This window comes from Cavia porcellus, unplaced genomic scaffold, assembly GCF_034190915.1.
Source record: "Cavia porcellus strain 051 isolate PalLab524CR breed Dunkin Hartley unplaced genomic scaffold, mCavPor4.1 scaffold_5, whole genome shotgun sequence".
In the NCBI taxonomy this organism is placed as follows: domain Eukaryota; kingdom Metazoa; phylum Chordata; class Mammalia; order Rodentia; family Caviidae; genus Cavia; species Cavia porcellus.
In genome coordinates this window covers 7,318,714-7,336,482 of record NW_026947488.1, presented here as the reverse complement: position 1 = coordinate 7,336,482, position 17,769 = coordinate 7,318,714, and the positions used below count along the sequence as shown (strand labels likewise).

The following is a 17,769-nucleotide window of genomic DNA, read 5'->3' as shown; positions in this document are numbered from 1 at the left end:
TAGCTCACAGGAAGCAGTTGAGGGAAGAACCGGAAGGGACACACATCCTCCTGGATCACGCCACAGTGACCTATCTCTTCCAGCCAGACCCCATTTCTTAGCAGCAGGTCATAGCCATACTGCCTTGCAATCCATCACCTTTCGGAACCCCACCTTTGAATGCATGAGGCTTATGGGGATAGTCAGGTATAAAACATAACAGCTAAGCCCTAACTGTGGCCAGTTATGAAAACAGCACTGCAACCTGGGCTCGCCTGTCCCTGCACCGTGAGCTCTTCCCTGAGTGGGACTCGGCCTGAGGACATGTCCCAGGCCCTATCAGTTACCACTGTAGTCACGTGGCACCACCATGGCTTGGAGGACAGCTGGGATGTGACTACTGTGGGACTATAGAAGTGGGCTCACACAAGGCTGGGAACTAAAAAAGCTTACTTGTCCCAAGGGGCACTAAAGTGTTAACTGTGTGTAAGTTTGACGGCTTCATCACTTGGACATAGAGGTTTATGCTGGCCACTGTAAATTCTGACAGAGCTGCCATCTAGTCTGCTGCATTCAGAGTGAGCCAGGGAAGCCTGTTTCTCTCCTAGTTGTGAGTTCAACACTTCTGCCTTCCCTTTATCACGTTCGTCCTTAGGCTGACACGCAAATGACATTGACAGCACAGACAACACAAGCTGGAAGCATGTCCAGCAGAGCAGAGCAGCATCCATCTGCTCATTCCCAGGCCAACGGGAAGCAGGTGGCGGAAATAATGACCCCTCCACTCCAGGTAGATGAGTGTATTTATTCAGACATTTACCAAGTTTGCACACATGCCATAACTCCAATGCAATAAAAACAGCCCTTGACATTTAGAAAGAGTTCTGAGATACCAGGTCACTCGTGTATCCCAAGCAATTCCTAGGACAGAGGTAGAGCATGTGTTCTTTTTTTATAGTGGTTGAGGACCAGAGGCCCAGTCAGGCTTACTAGAGCCGATCGACAACAAAAGCATCCCCCAGGGGATGCACAGAAAGCAAAATGCCATACGGAAATCTCTAAGATTTAGAAGAATCACATATCCATTCCAACACCTTTCCAGGTTGGACCACCCAATAAGTTACACACACACTCAGCACTCGAAGGTTCCTGTGTAGCACATGAGCCAGCCGAGTCCCGGGGAAGCGGTCACTTCCTGGACAACCAGACTGTGAGTTCTCACCCAAGGACACTCTGCCCACATGGGCTGTGCATATGGCTGCAAGTGAGCCTGGCCTCTGGAGGACACGGCTGGTCACAGCAGCATGATTCTGGAGGCAGTTCACAGTGTCACGTTCACCACAGGGGAGCTCTGCATGGGGAGGCCGAGGCACTGCGCACTTCAGGCTCAGGGGTGGAGGAGTGACATTTCCCAAGCTCCGGGAACCAAGCAGGCCATCAATAGTCACATATGTCTGGGAGCACATTCCCGAAGATTCCACAGCAGCCCCGGCCCCGAGATTTCTCCTGCGTGACTAAGATGATTTGCTAGCTGGTTCTTTGCTTTTCTGGCAACTTGATGGCTTGGTTGAATTTGTTGTGACCCCGAGATTTCTCCTGCGTGACTAAGATGATTTGCTAGCTGGTTCTTTGCTTTTCTGGCAACTTGATGGCTTGGTTGAATTTGTTGTGACCCAGGGGTGTTCGAGGACTTCACTAAGAGTCGGCCTCTGGCTTGGATTATGCTTTAACAGCCTTGAAATGAAGTCCCGGGCTCCCTCTGTCACAAAGTCAGGGAACGTGAATTCGACCTGGGGTATAAGTGACAAAATAGCACAAAACACAGGTCAGAGCCCAAAGTGCATAAATAGTCACACCTTCACCTAACGGTCTGCGGATACGGAAGAGTTCAGAGAGCGCAGCCGGACCCTCTGGGATGACGCCTTACCCGTGAGATCCTTTTGTAGGTCTCCTGGTGCGTGTGCGCCTCAAAAGGTGGCTTCCCGACCAGAAACTCGTAGCAGAGGACACCCAGGCTCCAGAGATCCACCTTCTCATCATGCATCCGGCCTTCGATCATCTCGGGGGGCAGGTAGTCCAGGGTGCCGCACAGAGTGGTCCTCCTAAAAGAGGGGGCTCAGGCTGATGTGTCCTGTCTGCTCATCGCGGCCGCTGCCAAATCATTAGTGCGCTAACAAGGAACCGAGTGGCCCCAGCCAGCGAGGCAGGTACCACCACAGACCCCCTCTGTAGACAGGAAACTGACTAAAGGAAACACGTAAGTCACACAGCTAGCACCCCGACCTCACACCAAGTCTGTCTAACGCCAGAACCTCTTGAAAAATCTAGGAGAAACTGAAATCATTTTGAAGGGAAAGCTGCCACACGGAGTTCTCTATAAATCCAATCTGAAGTTCTCATACATTTTAAGGTGGAGAGCCTCATCCAGATTAAGGGCAAAGATAGACCAGTGTAATGCCAATGCTGGACCTCGCCTGGGATTTAAAAACAGTGCCAAATTTCATGGACAACGGGAAATTTGAACAGGGATGAGACATTAAATAGTAACAAAGCTATGCGCTTTCATGGGAAGCAGAAGTTTCTTGTTTTTAGAGGATGTATATTGTGTTTAAGAATAAAGCATCATGTTAACAAGAGCACTGAGGCCAGGAAGCTAGGCAGGTGGGGCACAGGTCCTGATAATTAGCCTAAGGTGAACTAAAAGCCGGGCTTAACCATGAGGTAAGGTACCAGGGGGCCAACCTCCTGGAACACAAGGCACGCAGAACAGAAGAGTAAATAAGTTGCAGACTGGGGAAGGGAAATGCAAATGAAGCAGTGTCCATGGGACGGACCCCTCCCTGGCAAGGGCGAGTTTTCCCTCTGACTCTATTAAACACACACACAGTCACACACACACCCCCGCCCGCTTGCTGCATGCTGCTGTTCCGTCAGCTTCAAACTTCACCGCCCAAAAACAAGGGCCAGCTCACAGCCCAGGAGGGAGCTGGACAGGGCAGCAAAAAATTGCGCTTACTTTCCACTGTTCACAAAGCAGATGCAGGCAAGGTAGCCTAGGGTTAAGAACTGCTGAGCGGGGTCACTGCCAAGGCTGATGTGCTCCCCAAAGGTTGGGAAAAAGCTGAGGGTGGCACACGTCCCGCCAGGAGCAGACCTGGCGCTTACCGCTGCTCCATACTGCTGACGCCGACCTCCTGAGGCCGCGCGTGCTCAGCCCACGCACACTAAACTCCTCCTGACATCTAACCCCTCATCCACTCCGACTAACTCAAGGAGTTCTCGAACCAGAAAGCTATTAAGGTTATTAACATCCAAGGCTGACCACTTCAGAAAACTATGGTGATCCCCCTAGAGAGATTAATGTCCAGTGTAACCTGGTAGCCCCACGAAGCCCAGTTGTTCGCTGTTTGTCTCATGAGATCTCAACAGCTCCCACTGACGGAGATATAAAGATTGTGCTTTGCTGAAAACACACAAAATGATCTGTAACAAAAAGCAAAGGGTCTTCTCTTCCTCCCCCATATCGTTTATTTCGGGCTGTAAGTTTTTTTTCTAATTGGCTTGCAGGGGGAGGGAATACCAGGAATCGAACTCAGGACCCTGTGCTTGCCAAGCAGCTGGTGCCATTAAGTTACATCCCCGGCCCACTGGCTTTTTAAAAAAATTCCTCTGGTGATAATTTCTAAGTCCCTCAAAGTTGACAGGCCCTAATCAGATGCATGCTTTTGAATGCCCTGCTCATATGGGTATTAAATCTTACTTAACCCCAAATTAAATTTAAAACTGTGGAGACTATCTCAGCTCTTGTTTGGAAAGATTAAATTTCATTATGTGGCTGTCTCTGCCACAGCTGTAAGGGAGTGTGTATGACAGGGCAGGAGATGACACCAAGGAAAGCTGTTCCACTCCTGACAAGAGTAGATCACATCCCCTAACCCTCTCACAAGCTGAATCCAAACCAATTTGGTTTTCAAAGTTCCCAAAAGAACTGTGCTCTTGGCTGTGGATATTTGTACTGCTGTTCTTTGGATCTGTCCCCACCTTGTTCACAAAAAAACCAGACTCTCACCCACTAAAGCAGGAGTATTCCCCCTGCAACCTGCCTTTTAACTGTCACATACTTGTTTTATCTGTTGCCTTTGTATCCATTAACCTTGAAGGACATTAAGCCTTTTTAACTCCGGGCACAGAACACCATATATAGCCAGAAGTACTCACAAAATAAAATCGATACTAGTTCATTACCAGGCCTAAATATTCCAAAGTATTTCTGGGTGAGTCATCTGCCCCAACTCAGTATAAAATCTACTCTTGAATTTTTATATTTACGTCATGATTTGCCCTCGGGGCTTCTGCTGGACTGAGCAACTTACACCTAAAGTTACACACCTGGAGGACGGAGCATGCACTGACCACCCGAAATCTGCGATCTTCAGCTCTCCAGCTGACCCCAGCAGCAGGTTCTCTGGTTTAATATCCCTATGAATAACTCTCTTGGAATGACAGTAAGACAGGGCATTTGCCAATTCCGTGATATACTGTTGAAAAAAACATCGAAAGCCTGGGTTTTAGATTTTATAACAACAATATTAGATGTCTCTTCTGAAAGAAAACCCAACATAGATTTGAACGTGTTTTACAGGTTTTAAAGCAAACATTGTAGAAATCATGGGTAAGCATATATAAAAAAAAAAAAAGATCAATTGAACCAATTTATAGTGGTTACCATCAAGTTATTCATAGCTTAGTTCTCTCTTTGCTAGTACAGTAAGACCTCGGTTCACGAACGCTTCTGTCTGCAAACACAACTGCAGTTGTCTTCCCCATAATCATAAAACGAATTAGGTTCATAAACCGAGGCACCGCACCACTGCACAGCCGGCGGGATACTTAACAATGGGAAAACACTGATCACAAGCTGCGACTATACCCTTATGTGGCAATTTATGGCCCAGCAGCAATGAATTACAGAATTAAACAATGATAAAGAACTTGGACAAATGAAGGATTCAGATGTATAAACATCTTTAGTTTTTTTAAACTTTTAAAATGTTTCCATTTTTAAAGATCGTCTTATAACAAAATAATGCATGTAAAGATACAAATTTCAGGTCTATCAGGGAAAAAACTTTGCCCAAACAATAAACAGAAACTTGAAGTCCACCAGTGCGCTAGCAGCGCTGTGGATAAAGGCTCCCCAAAAGCCTGCGTTGGAGACTTAATCTAGAAGCAGCCACTCTGGAGGTGAGGCCGAAGGGACATGTTTCGGGGACAAGGCCTGCACCCTCACATGGCGATGAGACGCCGGTGACACAGGCTCAGCTCAAACTCCTCCTCCTGCCATGGGAAGACAGAAAAAGGCCACTGCCCCACACACGTGGGCCCCTGAGCGCTGAACTTCCCACCCCCAGAATTAGAAGAAACAAACCTACTCCTTACACACACCCAGCCTCCCTTCCACCCCGCTATGATGGGGCACCCAAGGCACACAGCATGTGGGGTCAGGACGTGATGGGGAGACTTTCAGAGCTCTCAGCGGTGTCGCATGTGCGCCGCTGCTTCACCACCGCGGGACTAGGAGATCGGAACGGCGGCCTGGGGAGCGGCCACAGAACACAGCCGCTGAGACCTGCACCTGAGCCATCGGAAAACAGCACCTTGGCCAAGAGAAAAACAGTAGACTTCGGGGAGGTGGAAGAGAGCTGACGAGAAAACTAAAAACCACAAGGACGTTAAAAAAAAAAAAAGCACAGTGCACTGGAAAGGTATTGAATAATTCAGAAGGCTCAGCAGGTCCTGGGAGCTCAGAGAGGTCTGGCCGTCCCAATCATGACCGGGCCAGCACCGCGAGCCCCAAGAGCAGTCTACAGTTACCGTACACAGCAAGAGCAATGTGGGATTTTACTCTAAAATTGACTCCTTCCACTCGGTACGCTAGAGGTAGAGAAGTCCAATACAGTGCCTGCCATGTTTGAAAGGAAGTAATCAGGAGACACTTTGGGAAGCAGCCACAAAAATAACTGTATACTTCAGGGTTTCCAGTGTCACCTACCACAGTGACTGGGTAAGAGATGGCCACAGGAGACAATCACAGAGAGGGCACAGGCTAGACACTGGCCTCCACAGAAGTTTAAGCTTAGGACAGAAAGGTTACAGAAACCCCACTCCCTGGTTCAGTGTTTGGCTTGCAGAGTCGGCTGGTCTGAGGGTGCTGGGATCAAGTCCAGGGGTCTCCGTGAAGCCCCACTCTATTGCCTACATCTAACACACAACTCAGTGGTCTCTGCTCTCCCCGACTACCAACATGAAAAGGGATGCACCTCAGTTTGGCCGTATTCACAGCCTGGTGTGAATGGACCCCAAAAAGCAAAGTCAGGAAAGAACTTCTCCACAGCACATTTAATGAAAATCACGGGAGTCTGACACAAGGACAGAATTTTAAAAGCTGTTATAGAGGCGAGGGTTTGGCTCAGTGGCCTAAGTACCTGCCTGGCAAGCATGAGGTCATGAGTTTGATTCCCAGTACCAGGGTAAAATATTAAAAAATTTTTAAAATGGCAGAAAAGCTGTTTTAAGAAAAGCAACAAATTACTTACTCAGATAGACACTGTAAAATCATAGCAGACTTCTCAACATGAATCTAAAAGCCATGAGTTTGGAGTGAAGTGGTTTAAGCCCTAAAAGTAACTTCCAACCCAGACTAATATATCCTGCAAAAGTATCCCTCGGACTTGATGGATAAATTAGTCTTTCCATGACCAAGAACACCTTAAATTCATGACCACCAAACCAGCACTCCAAACAACTTCTCCAAGATGTAAAAAGAGACAATAATGCTATGACAGGAACAAGTGACACTTTTCAGTAATAAATCTCAATGGGAATGGTCTCAACTCCCCACTCATAAAACAGACTGGTAGACTGGCTCAAAAAACAAAAACACCAGCATGCTACATACAAGAAACACATTTAATCAAAAAAGAAAGACTAAAAATCAAGACAAAAAAACATTTCATGTAATGGAAGCTCCAAAAGCAAGCAGGAATACCTATCCTAACTTCAGACAAAGTGGATTTCAAGCCAAAACTAATGATCAGAAGAAGCAAAGAAGGCCACTACATACTGGGTAAGAGAAGAATTCAAAAGTAAAAGACAACAATTGTAAACATTTGTGCATCTAATACTGGCACATCCAACTTCATAAACACTATTGCACATTTTAAAAATCAGTTAAATATCAATATAATTATAGTGAGAGACATCAGTACTCCGAAATCACAAATTGATCAATGAGACAGAAAAATCAAAGAAATATCAGAAAGGAACCACAGTTTCAAATAAATGGACTTCACCTGGCAACACCATTACATTCTCCTTGGGGGCACAGGTAACTTTCTCCAGAGTAAAACCACATACAAGCCCACAAAGTATGCTTAAATAAATGCAAAAGAATCAAAATTATCCCAAATGTATTACCAGTGCAAAAAGAAAACTACACGTTAAAGAAACCATAGAAATTATGCAAACACTTGGAAACCAAACATTATATTTTTGGATAATCAATGGATCACAGAAGAAATCAAGTAAGAAATCCGTCCCTCGAATCAAATGACTACACCAGCACAAACATGTATTAATAAAATTTTAAAATAAAAACAGCTGGGAGTGTAGCTGTGTGAAGGCCCTGAGATCAATTCCCAGTTACCCCCAACTCCCACAAATACACTCGAGAAATTAGGCATGGGCTATACAGAAAATCTGTGCACTATCTTAATGATTTCTGTAAATCTCAAACTATTCTAAAATAAAGGAGCATTAAAAATAAAGAGGCTCACTTTACATTTCCACAGAAATGACTGAAACCAACTGGGCCAAAATCTGCCGGTACCTGGTACCTGATCTAACCTGTGGATCGGATCCCTCTGAGCTGGTCTGCTTTCTCCATTTTGATCATTTGATTCTGTTAAGCTGTCTTTCCATTAAGTCAGAATTGGCCTGGGCTCCCTAAGCAAGTTAGAGGCTGGCCGGCACTGCCCAGCAAGACCCTGTCTCAAAAATGAGTAAATCACTAAAAATAACAGGGAGCTACAAAGATAACAGAATTACAGAATCAGTAGCCTGAAAATAAATGAAAACTTACAGTAGCAGTTCTCTGCTCATCAAACTTGGAGAGTTTCTGAAGTTCTCTATAGACTGTTCCAAGCGGGGCATACTCCAGAATTAGGTAAACTCTCGTGGCGTCGTGGAAGTAACCGTACAGCCTGAGGATGTTGGGATGCCTGCAACGGAACACTCAGCTTCGGAGCTGATCCAAGGTGATTTACAAAACACTAAAACCAATTTCTGTAATAAAACCACTAGTGTTTCCCCCAGACTCCCCCATGTGAGACTCTGAAACTACAGGAAAATACACACAAGCACATAATTTTGCATGTAAGTTTCAGTATCAGTGGACCTCAGCTTAAGACCATTATTGCCTTCTTTAGGCATCTTTATACTTAGAAGAGAAACTCAGCTAATATTAATTTCTGCATATTAAAAAAGGAGCACAAGCTGGGCATGGTGGCGCATGCCTATAATCCCCAGCACTCAGGAGGCTGAGGCAGGAGGATCATTTCAAGTTTGAGACCAGCCTGAATTACAAAGCGAGGCCAAGGCCAGTTTGAACTGCATAGTGAGACCTTGTCTCAAAAAAATAAATCAATAAATAAATAATAAAAAAGGAGCACAGTGTTCACACAGCAGTGTGACACGCACAGTACATTCCAGGCATGATGGTGTGTGCCTCTAATCCACGCTCCGAGAGGCTGAGGCAGGACACTCACCAAGCTTGAGCAACTTACTGACTTAACAGGACCTGATCTCAAAATAAAAACGAAACTTAAAAGGGGCCGAGGAAGGAGCTCAATGTGAAGGTTCGGGTTCAACACCCAGCCCCTCCAAAACAACAGAAACAAAACCAGTGCAGAGGCAGCAACTCCTGGGCCCTCAAATAAAAGGTACCACCCTCTCACACACATGTGCACACTCACACACACACACACACACACACACACACACGAAATGGTCCACGCGAACTACTCCAAGAATACAAAACTAAATCCTCCAGTGAATTCAGGACCACAGCTCCAGATCACCTCTCAGCGAGTGACAACTTCTATCACCCCGAGCAGGAGTTCAGACTCCGCTCTCGCGACCTGCACTCACCGGAGGTGGGACTGTATCTCCACTTCTCTCCTGAGCTGGTGCTCCACGCCTGCTTTCTCCAGCTGGGCTTTAAATAACACCTTCAGAGCCAGGATAAACTTGCTTTGTTTTTCTCTGGCCAAATAAACATTGCCAAACTTTCCTTTACCTAGCGGGCGGCCAATATCAAAATCTTCCAAAGTCCACTGTCTCCTGGAATAATTTCGATATTTTAAGAGTGAAGAAGGGAAAAGAAAATCTTTGCTAACGTTACCAATGAGACACGTTCTAGACACAGTCTATACTTTTATATGCAACCCTGTACTTAGTAGGGCCCTCAGCAAGAACCAGGCCAGTAACTAATGAGTCGCACACAGGAAACCCCATTTTTCCCAGGTGCGGTTAACAGAGGAGTCCGTGTGGACAAACTGTCAGGATTGCAGAGCAGAAGCTCCCAGAACACAGGAGTGCAGACCTACCCACAGTCCTTAAGAAAGACCACAAAGGGGACAAGCAGCTAGACAGGGAGGACCACAGATGGGGCTCTCCAAGGTTCCCACTGGGTCAGGCAGGAGACCAGAAGAGTGGGACTCTGGGATAGCCTGCTGTGACCTAGACCACCAAGTGCACGGGTCATCCTTGCCGTGCGCCTCATGCTAGAGTCCAGATCCGAGCTGAGGAGCAGACGTTCAGAAAACGGTCAACTGAGATAGCTTCCCCTTCTCAAAACACAACAAATACATTAGTACTAGAAGCCTTTCTTTACCTTTTCTGAAACAGGGCTGCACAGTCCAGGCTGGTGCTGAGCTTTTTAGTCCAGGACATTAAAAAAAAAAAACTTGTGCTCTTAGCCAGGTGTGCTGTGTGCACCTGTGGGCCTAGTACTGAGCAGGCTGAGGCAGGAGGGTGACCTGAGGCCAGCTGGGACAACTTCATGCAGTGGTGGTAAACTGAGGCATGCGGGCCGTTCGTTATTATTGCAACCCTAAAAGGTTCGCCATCACTGACCCAGTGAGGCCCCAGCTCAAACAAAAATGTGCACTTGTACTTTTGTACATGAAAAAACAAGAACTGTAGCTCATTTCAACCACATAGAGACATTTCTAAGGGCGTGAGGAACCTCACGCACTTCCTGCGATAGGGGATTAAAGAGTTCCCATAGCTAAATTTGCAACAAAACAGTGTACTTTAGTAGACTAATAGAGAACTTTATCAATAAATATGACAGCTTACCTTTTCGAGTCTTCATTTTTTGGTTTTGATTCCACTTCCTTCCCAGGGTTCCCTCCTGTATATAATAAGTTAAAATCCTGCTTTCAGAACAACTATTAAAAAAAAGAAGCACCATATAGCCTAAGTTTTAAATCTGACTAAAGAATGGCCTCCAAGATGGTAACAGTATGTCAAGAATGACGAAGTCTGGGCTTTTCACATTTTCTCTGTGGAAAAAAACAAAACCCTAACCTGACACTCAACCTAGTCTTTGCAATTTCTAGAATAAAGTAGAAACGTACACAGGTCTTCCACCAAAAATTTAGGACTGAGACTATTAAATAGAGACTCCCTAAAGCCTCAGTTTCCAAACAAAGAGCTTCTCGGGCACAAAGACCAAGCATCCCACCCATCTCGAGTGGGTACCTGTCACCCGCTACCTCTCCCCACCTTCAAGGGCCAGCATGCAAGTCACAGGACACAGCAAGACAAGCCGGGCACCCTCTTTCCAAGGGGAAATACAAAAGCCATTCAAGACAAACAAAAGCAAACAGAAACTATAAATGCAGGAAAATGTAAAGTTTCTCAGCAGGGGATGGGAGTTGTTATCTCATTAGCTGCAAAAACATGAGGTGTTTCCTCTTGTCCAGTACCTCAAATCCTAATAGCACAGCTCCTCTGTTCAGGCATCGACTACCGGCCCCCTTAACGGTTCACCATGCCCACCTATATGATCAACATCACCGCTGCGACGGGAGCCGAGGACACACCTCTCTCAAGAGCATGACTACGGGGGACCACAGGGCACCTCCTAGAGGGTTTCCGTGGCATCTTTTGGGCTGGTGATCTGGAGAAACTGCAGACGCAGGGGGAGCTCTGAAAGGCCGTCCTTCAGAGAAAGCATCTCTCCAGAGGAAACTGTCACTCGGAAGCAGCACTATCAGGAAGAGGCTGCCGAGGGACGGAGACCCTGCGGGGCAGCCTGGCACCTCCACGTGTCCCCTGCCCCTGCCCACCAGGGTGCCGGGGCCCATTCCTCTCCGAGGCCTCCTGGGAGGCTGCAGCTTCATCTACTGATCCTTTCTGAGTCTCCCGCTCTGCACACACACAGCAGTAGCTGTCCACCTCAGGTGACTTTATCAACCCATTGGAAACCTCCCGAGAGCGGCCTGCACCACCATCCGAAGTCCTGCCTGCCTCCTCCTTCAGGTCTAGCTCGGGCACACAGGTCTCCGGAATGCGCACCCTCAGTGAGCTCTCAAGGGTCTGCACCTTTCCGCCCTGGTCACCTCTTATTGTTGGCTAGCTCCTCTGTGACAATGAGTTAATACTGCTAGGATCTTCAGACAGTGGATGAGGAGTGAATGTGGCGAAGGAGACAAAGGAATCATGGCTCAGAATCTGCTGCAGGCAGCTGCAGCTGGGAAGCAGTACCATCGCCCCTGCCCCACCCAGCCAGCTCACTGCCGTCCCTGACCCTAGCCTCCTTCCCATCCAGTACTGCTGCTCTCCACCGAGTCAGCACAGCCCTGGTGGGATTTCAACAAGCCTCACTAGTCCCACCCTGCTCAAAAAACCTTCAGAAACTTCCAGACACACACGAGATGGAGGCTCACCTAAAACAGCTACCTGTGTCCCATTGCGACCTCGCTCTGGGAGCCCCACCCTGCTTCTCAGCCTTCCCCCATCTACCAGAACCCCAAACTTTTCACCTGGGACAAAGACTCTGCACCTGACCCACTTACAAGTTATCAAAAGGCCGTGGGTTTGATACAGTGCCCTCCCTGAAGGCCCAGTGCTTCAAAGAGGGTGGAAACGAGGTCCACGTTTTCAGGAGGTCTCGCCCCACAGACGCTGCCCCTTCTGCAAGGACATCATGCTTCCCTCTCACCCTCAGCACACGGGATGTAAAAGCCGGGCTCGGAACAACACACGCAGCCCACACACTTGCTCTCTTGGCAACAACAACAACAACACACAGAATCTCAGCTCACCGGATGCTGCCGGCTGGGACTGCTCGCTCTTCTGGGTGCTGTTCTCTGGCCGGGGGACAGGATGGGCCCCGCCGGTGGCCTGCAGTTGCTTCTGTACCACCTTCTGGCTACAGATGAGCTTCTGTGCTTGCGTGGGAACCCGCTGGGAGGAATTTGAAGGACACAAGACCCGCTGAGCCTGGCCACTGCCGCCGCTTTCGGACGATGGGTTCTGAGAGGGAGGCTGCTTCATCACCAGGACACGTTTCGGACCGTTCCCAAGAGGACCGGTGGCCTAGGACAGAGGGAAAATAAGCTTTAGGGTTCGCATCCATGAAAGATGAATGTGGCAGAGATCAACAAGGTTTGTTTTCCAGTGAACATCACTTAAATGGGGAAGCTATTATAAGAATTTCCAGAGGATACAGGTAGCACATGGCTGGAGACAATATTTGAATGCCTCCAATTATACACACGCACACTGTGATGGTTTGTGTCAATGTCCTCCCAAAGCCTCATGCAGGGAGCAGGCTTCTAGAGTTTGCCATTGATTCATGGTCCAGTGCTGGGATTATGGGCGTGAGGACTGGTAGCCTACACAAAGTATAAGGGAAGGAAAGAGGCTTGCTCTCTCGCTCCTCCCCTTTTGCTGGCTGTTTTTGCCATCTTCCATAGCCTTGAACTGTTGCTTCTCTGCCCCACCACCCTGTCTTGGAGCCAGCTGATTATGGACTGAAACCTCTACAACCTGTAAGCTAACTGATCCTTTCTTTCCTTAATTTTGAACATCCGGTGTTTGTTCTCAGCAATGACAGAAATGTAACCAAGACACACACATACAAAAATCAATTCCATAAAAATTGTTCATTATGCAACTTTCACCCAGTAAGAGACATGATGAACATTTTCTAAAAGTCTTTTTTTTTTTTTTTTTTTTGGCGGTACCAGGGATTGAACTCACGACCTCGCACTTGCCAGGCAGGCGCTTATGCCGCTGAGCTAAATCCCCAGCCCAAATCTTCAGTTTTGAGAATATACTAAATTTTCAAAATTTTATGCCAAAATCCAAAATCTCTATTTCACTGAAATTCGATAATATATGTGTTTAGAAATGTATAGTTATCTTCAAGTGAAGGCATTTGAAGAATCCTAGAATACGTAAAGCTTTTCCACAATAAGCTTATTACTATTTGCCAAAATGTTTCATTTCCACATACTTGAAAATTTGAGTTAAACAAAATGAACTTTGATAATCAAGAAACATTGGTAAGCCCTTCCAAAAGTTATTACACTACACACACTTAAACGAGAGGTGGGTGTGATTTCCTCCACCTTTTGTGGCCCATATGAGGAGCCACTGCTGGAAACCCAAGGCTCAAAGTCCATCACCAGATGTCAGCGTGAGTGCTGTACAGAGAAAGGATGTAGGACTTCAAAGACGGTCAGTTGTTTCTGAAACAGGCATGGTGGCCATGTAAGCGGGCACTCAGACACATCCCACAGTGCTGGAGGGGATCTATGGTCACATCACAGAGGAATTCCAGAGTTTTATAAACGTGACTGTGATGACAGATAGTTTAGTTTACCTTTATAGACCCTGAAATGAGGTTTTCTTTAGCTTTGTCCATGACACCTGCAAAGAAAAAAAAAAAAAAAGACTTTAAATAAAATGCTGGGCTGGGGATGTAGCTGAGCAGCACAGTACCTGCCTGACAAGGTCCCGAGTTCAACTCCTGCTACAAGACGAACCGCTGCTTCCCAGTGTTATTATGCTGAGTTGTTACAGTTCCCTGATGAAAACGCCTCCATGACACATGGAATTTTATTTAGACTTCTCCTTGCTCAAATGAAGCTGATAAAGAATCTTCTCACCTGATACACACAACGCACAAGTGCCTTGCTTTTCCCAGAAAGCCAACCCTGCCCTGCACACTGCACCCCACTGCATCCCAGACTTCAGCCCTGCCCTGCCTTCCGGCTCTGTTACCTTCCCTCTAATGGATCACTTCCCCCCTGCAATCCTGCTGGGAGACCTGCTACCTTGGAGTCCAGTCTGTCCCACAGCTGCCTCAAGCCAGGGCCCCATCTCTTGCCTCCCCTTCTAGTGGCAAAGCCCTAGCCCTGCAGAGGTCTCAGGTCAAGGTTGCCCCTTAACAATCCATGGGAAGAGTTTGCATCTCTCAGATCAGCTGCAACCTCTGATGGGCTAGGAAAACCATCCACTCTCATTTTTACCATTTTCCTCACACCAGGCCCCACACTATGCCCATCCCCACTGGGCTATTTTACACCTGCCCAAGACCAAGAGAGAAAGTGCAGACAGCATGAGAGCCTGGAAAGTCGCTGGGACTACAGATGTGCCCGCCCTGCTGGCCTGAATGTTTTAACCTGTTTTTTCCCCCCTTGCAGCAACTGAGTGCCCACCCGGGCACTGTACCACTGAGCTCCTTTACTTTGAGTCGGGGTCCTGCTACATTGTTGGGAATGAACCAATCTCTGGGAGACCCAGGAATCAGTGGACCTCCACTTCCCCGTCTATTCCCTTCACAAGGGCTCCCGTCAGATGCCTTGGCCTGGACATTTTACTAGAATAATTCAAAAACACAGCTTCTGCCCTAATGTCTTCCTCTGACTGCTGACTCAGGTGTTCAAGCAGCTGCTCAGGAGCTCCCAGAAACATCTGCCAGGCACCTCAGTCCTAACGCCTCCAAAAGGGAACCTCCTGTCATCTTGGCACTCTTTCTCCTCCCTGTGCGTGGGGTGCCCTGAGCTCAAAGCCCAGCAGTATGTTTCTGTCTACATTTGCTGTCGGGTTCACCCATTCTCCTATTCCAGTATCTAGTCACAGGCTGGAGAAGCCCAAATACCCACCTCTAATGCAGACCTCTCCCAAGTTCCAGACTTGACTTGACTTGTCTACAACATTTCCACCTGATTACCTGTGCAGTATCTCAATTTTGTCCTCGCCCAATCCTGTGTGTGGTTCTCTCTCAAACTCTGTAGCCAATCAATCAGCACATTTTATGGGCTCTCCCTTCAAACATCACTGCTCACCGTCTCCTCTGCCAGCTGATCTGACTAGAACTCTGTCCCCCGGATTATTTTCCCAGTGATTTCTCCACTTCCGTCCTTGCCCTACCGTGGTCCACGCTCAAAAACACCATTAGTAACCCCATTAACCCGGCACAGGTGTTGGTTCCTGCATTCAGAAGCTCCCCACCCTACCCCCAATCCTCAGCTTCATCAAAAACATTCAAACTCCAACCTGCAAAGACAGCTCTAGGAAGCCTCATAGAATGTAGACCCCGACCACCGCTCTGACTTCATCTCTTGCAAACAGCACATCAGCCACACTGAGTTCTCTGCCATGGGGCCTCTGAGCTTCCTCTTCCCACTACATGTAGGCTCTTCTAATTCCATTTCATCCCGGGCTCTGCTCAATACAGTATCCCCTTCCTCAATCATCTCACCTTTTCCTCCATATTTTCCACACCTGTTTACTGTCTCTCCCAACTCAGCTACTTACTGACCTTGTTTGGAACCTCCACAGAAATAATTAAATTCTTCAAGAGCAAAGGCTCAGTCCCACTGTGTTTACTGTAGCTACCCTGGAAAGTAGAACACTGCCTAGCATAAAACAAAACTGCTCTGGTGCTTTGGGAATGAGCTAATCCACTGACAGCGGAAACTGATCTTGATCGTAGCAGCAGGTTATCTGGGTGTGGTGGTGCACACCTGTAATAATCACAGCATTTAGGGAAGGTGAGGCAGGAGGATCAAAAAGTTGAGTGACTCCTCCCACCTCTAACAATGTAGCAAGAACCTGTCTCCAAATAAAAAAGGGATAGGGGTGTAGCTCAGTGGTAGATGCCCTGGGTGGATCCTCAGTACTGGGGAAGGAGGGGAGAGAACAGGTTAAAACACTCAAGCCAGTAAAATGGTACACATCTATAATCCCAGCTACCTGAGGCTCAAACGCTGTCTTTACCGTCCCACAACAATTAAAGTAGCAGATTAATTATCTCACATAGACCCAAGGACATCTAGTCAAAGCTATACACATTTGCTCCAATTTACTACGTTTTTTTTTCCCTCAGGAAGATGAACAACAAGTAGAGTGGAAAAAGATTCTGCTCTAGGATTCTGGGGACCTCCTCCCCTCCATCAGCCCCCAGGAAGGCTGCTCTTCAGGTGATTTGGATCTGCAACTGGATTCAGGAACCACATGACCAGATGATCTCCACCGGACATGTTCAGTTCAGACTTGGCATTTACTATATACTAAGGAGGAAAATTAACATGGATGATTCATACTTAGTTTTTTACTCCTTCACACCTAAAAAATGTCTCCAGAGCCGGAGAGGGACAAAGAAGTTCGCTGAGCCTAATTAAAAGAACAAAAAGTTGAGGGGTGAAAACATTTTTTAAAAAGTCAAGGACAACAATTACATCTGTCTCACTGGATGTCTGTTAGAGGGAGCATCTTGGCTCCAACTCGTTTAATCGGATAGCAAGCAGTGATAGGACCTAACATTTAATCAATGGTAAAAGCATAAGAATACTCAGGAGAGCTTGTTAATGAACGCCACCTGAGCCCTATCCAAAAGCGGTTCTAATTTAGCAGATCGGTAGAGGGGCAACATTTTAAGCCAGGACCTCAGTGCAAGAGGTTTGGGGAGCAGTTGAACGGAGAGGTTTTAGTGATCAGGGTCTCATGCACGAATTCACGCACTCACCTAGACAGAAGGATGATTCCTGTTCCCCGGATTATTTTCAAGAAAATCCCAGTGATTTCTCCACTTCCGCCCTTGTCCTAACGTGACCCACGCTCAAAAACGCCACCAATAATGCCATTAACCCGGCACATGTGTTGGTCTTGGGTTCAGAAGCTCCCCCGACTCCCCAACTTCATCAAAAACAAACTAACCTGCAAAGACACCCGGCTCACCCACTTTATCAAACCCCCTCAAGCACACTTGTTTTTCCTCCTTCACAACACCCACCACAACTGCAAATTATCCTGCAAGTTATCCTAGCTTCCCCAGCCCCACCAGTACGGAAATCCCGAGGCTGCATTACCCCGTTGTTCACCCATTAGAAACCCTCGAACCATTCAACAACCCTTTCCACTCAGCCGCGGCTCACGGAGCGTCCGGCACCCAGGGGCGGATGAAGGCGCCACGGACAGAATTAGAGGAAGGACGCCTCACTCCGAGCCTGTCCTCCCGGCCCGCAGGTCCTACACCCCCCAAAACTATCCTGGCCGTGTTCCCCACCTATTAACCCGCCGACCGTGCTGCCTCCACGTCAAGGTTCCCGAGTCCTTGCAAAAGCTCAGCCGTTATGATTCAAAGGTTCCTCTTTTTAAATGAGTTAATCTGAAAGCTGATTGGTCGGTGCTACAGGGAAGCTACTTCGT

At 47.4% G+C, this 17,769-nt stretch overlaps 1 protein-coding gene across 1 annotated transcript; it reads right to left on the bottom strand.

The window, feature by feature from the left end:
- Positions 1 to 764: 764 nt before the first annotated feature.
- Positions 765 to 17,741, bottom strand: Aurka (aurora kinase A). The gene is made up of 9 exons (XM_003463648.5): positions 17,627 to 17,741; positions 13,937 to 13,983; positions 12,372 to 12,645; positions 10,399 to 10,453; positions 9,187 to 9,378; positions 8,120 to 8,258; positions 4,369 to 4,517; positions 1,907 to 2,081; positions 765 to 1,769 (listed from the first exon to the last, which is right to left on the bottom strand). The coding sequence occupies exons 2-9, from the start codon at positions 13,976 to 13,978 to the stop codon at positions 1,584 to 1,586; spliced, it is 1,212 nt and encodes a 403-aa protein (XP_003463696.2). The 5' UTR covers positions 13,979 to 13,983; positions 17,627 to 17,741; the 3' UTR covers positions 765 to 1,583.
- Positions 17,742 to 17,769: the final 28 nt, after the last annotated feature.